Consider the following 5,000-nt stretch of genomic DNA (forward strand, 5'->3'; position numbering starts at 1 on the left):
GTGTCTCTGTGTGTGTTTCTGTGTGTGTCTCTGTGTGTGTGTGTCTCTGTGTGTGTGTCTCTGTGTGTGTCTCTGTGTGTGTCTCTGTGTGTGTCTCTGTGTGTGTCTCTCTCTGTGTGTCTCTGTGTGTGTCTCTGTGTGTGTCTCTCTCTGTGTGTCTCTGTGTGTGTCTCTCTCTGTGTGTCTCTGTGTGTGTGTCTCTCTCTGTGTGTGTGTCTCTCTCTGCGTGTGTGTCTCTGTGTGTGTCTCTGTGTGTGTGTCTGTGTGTGTCTCTGTGTGTGTCTCTGTGTGTGTCTCTCTCCGTGTGTCTCTGTGTGTGTGTCTCTGTGTGTGTCTCTGTGTCTCTCTCTGTCTCACTGTCTCACTGTCTCTCTCTCTGTGTCTCTCTCTGTCTCTCTGTCTCTGTGTGTCTCTCTGTGTCTCTCCGTGTGTCTCTGTGTGTAGCTACGGCAGGGGCGGTGACGCGTGTGAAGGTGTCGGAGCCTCTGTGTCTCTCTGTCTCTCTGTGTGTGTCTCTCTGTGTGTGTCTCTCTGTGTGTCTCACTGTGTAGCTACGGCAGGGGCGGTGAAGCGTGTGAAGGTGTCGGAGCCCCTGTGTGTCTCTCTGTGTGTCTCTCTCTGTGTTTGTCTCTCTGTGTGTGTCTCTCTGTGTGTCTCTCTCTGTGTTTGTCTCTCTGTGTGTGTCTCTCTGTGTGTGTCTCTCTGTGTCTCTGTGTGTCTCTCTCTCTGTGTGTCTCTCTCTCTGTGTCTCTCTGTGTGTCTCTCTCTCTCTGTCTCTGTGTGTGTCTCTGTCTGTGTGTGTCTCTCTGTGTGTCTCTGTGTGTCTCTGTGTGTCTCACTCTGTGTCTCTCTGTGTCTCTGTGTGTCTCTGTGTGTCTCACTCTGTGTCTCTCTGTGTCTCTCTCTGTCTCTCTCTGTGTCTCACTGTCTCCCTGTCTCTCTGTGTGTGTCTCTGTCTGTGTGTCTGTGTGTAGCTACGGCAGGGGCGATGAAGCGTGTGAAGGTGTCGGAGCCTCTGCAGTGGGAGCTCACTCGGTGTGTGTCTCACTGTGTGTGTCTCTCTGTGTCTCACTGTGTGTGTCTCTCTGTGTGTGTCTCTCTGTGTGTGTCTCTCTGTGTGTGTCTCTCTGTGTGTGTCTCTCTGTGTGTGTCTGTGTAGCTACGGCAGGGGCGATGAAGCGTGTGAAGGTGTCGGAGCCTCTGCAGTGGGAGCTCACTCGGTGTGTGTCTCACTGTGTGTCTCACTGTGTGTGTCTCTCTGTGTGTGTCTCTCTGTGTGTGTCTCTCGGTGTGTGTCTCTCTGTGTGTGTCTGTGTAGCTACGGCAGGCGCGGTGAAGCGTGTGAAGGTGTCGGAGCCTCTGCAGTGGGAGCTCACTCGGTGTGTGTCTCACTGTGTGTGTCTCACTGTGTGTGTCTCACTGTGTGTGTCTCTCTGTGTGTGTCTCTCTGTGTGTGTCTCTCTGTGTGTGTCTCACTGTGTGTGTCTGTGTAGCTACGGCAGGGGCGATGAAGCGTGTGAAGGTGTCGGAGCCTCTGCAGTGGGAGCTCACTCGGTGTGTGTCTCACTGTGTGTGTCTCTCTGTGTCTCACTGTGTGTGTCTCTCTGTGTGTGTCTCTCTGTGTGTGTCTCTCTGTGTGTGTCTCTCTGTGTGTGTCTGTGTAGCTACGGCAGGGGCGATGAAGCGTGTGAAGGTGTCGGAGCCTCTGCAGTGGGAGCTCACTCGGTGTGTGTCTCACTGTGTGTCTCACTGTGTGTGTCTCTCTGTGTGTGTCTCTCTGTGTGTGTCTCTCTGTGTGTGTCTCTCTGTGTGTGTCTCTCTGTGTGTGTCTGTGTAGCTACGGCAGGCGCGGTGAAGCGTGTGAAGGTGTCGGAGCCTCTGCAGTGGGAGCTCACTCGGTGTGTGTCTCACTGTGTGTGTCTCTGTGTGTGTGTCTCACTGTGTGTGTCTCTCTGTGTGTGTCTCTCTGTGTGTGTCTCTCTGTGTGTGTCTCTCTGTGTGTGTCTGTGTAGCTACGGCAGGCGCGGTGAAGCGTGTGAAGGTGTCGGAGCCTCTGCAGTGGGAGCTCACTCGGTGTGTGTCTCACTGTGTGTGTCTCACTGTGTGTGTCTCACTGTGTGTGTCTCTCTGTGTGTGTCTCTCTGTGTGTGTCTCTCTGTGTGTGTCTCACTGTGTGTGTCTGTGTAGCTACGGCAGGGGCGATGAAGCGTGTGAAGGTGTCGGAGCCTCTGCAGTGGGAGCTCACTCGGTGTGTGTCTCACTGTGTGTGTCTCTCTGTGTCTCACTGTGTGTGTCTCTCTGTGTGTGTCTCTCTGTGTGTGTCTCTCTGTGTGTGTCTCTCTGTGTGTGTCTCTCTGTGTGTGTCTGTGTAGCTACGGCAGGGGCGATGAAGCGTGTGAAGGTGTCGGAGCCTCTGCAGTGGGAGCTCACTCGGTGTGTGTCTCACTGTGTGTCTCACTGTGTGTGTCTCTCTGTGTGTGTCTCTCTGTGTGTGTCTCTCTGTGTGTGTCTCTCTGTGTGTGTCTCTCTGTGTGTGTCTGTGTAGCTACGGCAGGCGCGGTGAAGCGTGTGAAGGTGTCGGAGCCTCTGCAGTGGGAGCTCACTCGGTGTGTGTCTCACTGTGTGTGTCTCTGTGTGTGTGTCTCACTGTGTGTGTCTCTCTGTGTGTGTCTCTCTGTGTGTGTCTCTCTGTGTGTGTCTCTCTGTGTGTGTCTGTGTAGCTACGGCAGGGGCGATGAAGCGTGTGAAGGTGTCGGAGCCTCTGCAGTGGGAGCTCACTCGGTGTGTGTCTCACTGTGTGTCTCACTGTGTGTGTCTCTCTGTGTGTGTCTCTCTGTGTGTGTCTCTCTGTGTGTGTCTCTCTGTGTGTGTCTCTCTGTGTGTGTCTGTGTAGCTACGGCAGGCGCGGTGAAGCGTGTGAAGGTGTCGGAGCCTCTGCAGTGGGAGCTCACTCGGTGTGTGTCTCACTGTGTGTGTCTCTGTGTGTGTGTCTCACTGTGTGTGTCTCTCTGTGTGTGTCTCTCTGTGTGTGTCTCTCTGTGTGTGTCTCTCTGTGTGTGTCTGTGTAGCTACGGCAGGGGCGATGAAGCGTGTGAAGGTGTCGGAGCCTCTGCAGTGGGAGCTCACGCAGACGGACCTTGCAGACCCGGACGAGGTGCAAATCAACGCCTCACGCTCCCGGTGAGATCACTCACTCACTCATTCACTCACTCACTCATTCACTCACTCACTCACTCATTCACTCAGTCATTCACTCACTCACTCACTCATTCACTCACTCACTCATACACTCATACACTCACTCATACACTCACTCATTCACTCACTCATTCACTCACTCATTCATTCACTCACTCACTCATACACTCACTCACTCATACACTCACTCATACACTCATTCACTCACTCATTCATTCACTCACTCACTCATTCTTAGTCACTCATTCATTCACTCATTCACTCACTCATTCACTAATTCACTCACTCATTCACTCATTCACTCACTCATTCACTCATTCACTCACTCATACACTCACTCATGCACTCATTCACTCAGTCATTCATTCACTCATTCACTCACTCATTCATACACTCACTCATTCACTCATTCACTCACTCATACACTCATTCACTCAGTCATTCATTCACTCATTCACTCATTCACTCACTCATTCATACACTCACTCATTCACTCATTCACTCACTCATTCATTCACTCACTCACTCACTCATTCACTCACTCACTCACTCACTCATTCACTCAGTCATTCACTCACTCACTCATACACTCATACACTCACTCATTCACTCACTCATTCACTCACTCATTCACTCATTCACTCACTCACTCACTCACTCATTCACTCACTCATTCTTAGTCACTCATTCATTCACTCATTCACTCATTCACTCACTCATTCACTCATTCACTCAGTCATTCATTCACTCATTCACTCATTCACTCACTCATTCACTCATTCACTCACTCATTCACTCATTCACTCAGTCATTCATTCACTCATTCACTCATTCACTCACTCATTCACTCATACACTCACACACTCACTCATTCACTCATTCATTCATTCACTCATTCACTCACTCATTCATACACTCACTCATTCACTCACTCATTCACTCAGTCATTCATTCACTCACTCATTCATACACTCACTCATTCACTCATTCACTCACCCATTCACTCATTCATTCACTCACTCACTCATTCACTCACTCACTCATTCACTCAGTCATTCACTCATTCACTCACTCATTCATTCACTCACTCATTCACTCACTCATTCACTCACTCACTCACTCATTCACACACTCACTCATTCACTCATTCACTCACTCATACACTCACTCATTCACTCATTCACTCATTCACTCACTCATTCACTCACTCATTCACTCACTCACTCACTCATTCACTCACTCATTCATTCACTCACTCATTCACTCACTCATTCACTCACTCACTCACTCATTCACACACTCACTCATTCACTCATTCACTCACTCATACACTCACTCATTCACTCATTCACTCATTCACTCACTCATTCACTCACTCATTCACTCATTCACTCACTCATTCACTCATTCACTCAGTCATTCATTCACTCATTCACTCATTCACTCACTCATTCACTCATACACTCACACACTCACTCATTCACTCATTCATTCATTCACTCATTCACTCACTCATTCATACACTCACTCATTCACTCACTCATTCACTCAGTCATTCATTCACTCACTCATTCATACACTCACTCATTCACTCATTCACTCACCCATTCACTCATTCATTCACTCACTCACTCATTCACTCACTCACTCATTCACTCAGTCATTCACTCATTCACTCACTCATTCATTCACTCACTCATTCACTCACTCATTCACTCACTCACTCACTCATTCACACACTCACTCATTCACTCATTCACTCACTCATACACTCACTCATTCACTCATTCACTCATTCACTC

At 49.4% G+C, this 5,000-nt stretch overlaps 1 protein-coding gene across 1 annotated transcript in view; it reads left to right on the plus strand.

The window, feature by feature from the left end:
- Positions 1–5,000, plus strand: part of LOC144954043 (hypoxia up-regulated protein 1-like) — an 87,087-nt gene that overhangs the window by 61,197 nt on the left and 20,890 nt on the right. Inside the window, exon 18 of the mRNA XM_078884627.1 lies at positions 3,069–3,180. Within this exon, the coding sequence (XP_078740753.1) occupies positions 3,069–3,180 (112 nt within the window). The remainder of the gene's footprint in view (positions 1–3,068; positions 3,181–5,000) is intronic.

This window comes from Lampetra fluviatilis, unplaced genomic scaffold, assembly GCF_964198595.1.
Source record: "Lampetra fluviatilis unplaced genomic scaffold, kcLamFluv1.1 SCAFFOLD_298, whole genome shotgun sequence".
In the NCBI taxonomy this organism is placed as follows: domain Eukaryota; kingdom Metazoa; phylum Chordata; class Hyperoartia; order Petromyzontiformes; family Petromyzontidae; genus Lampetra; species Lampetra fluviatilis.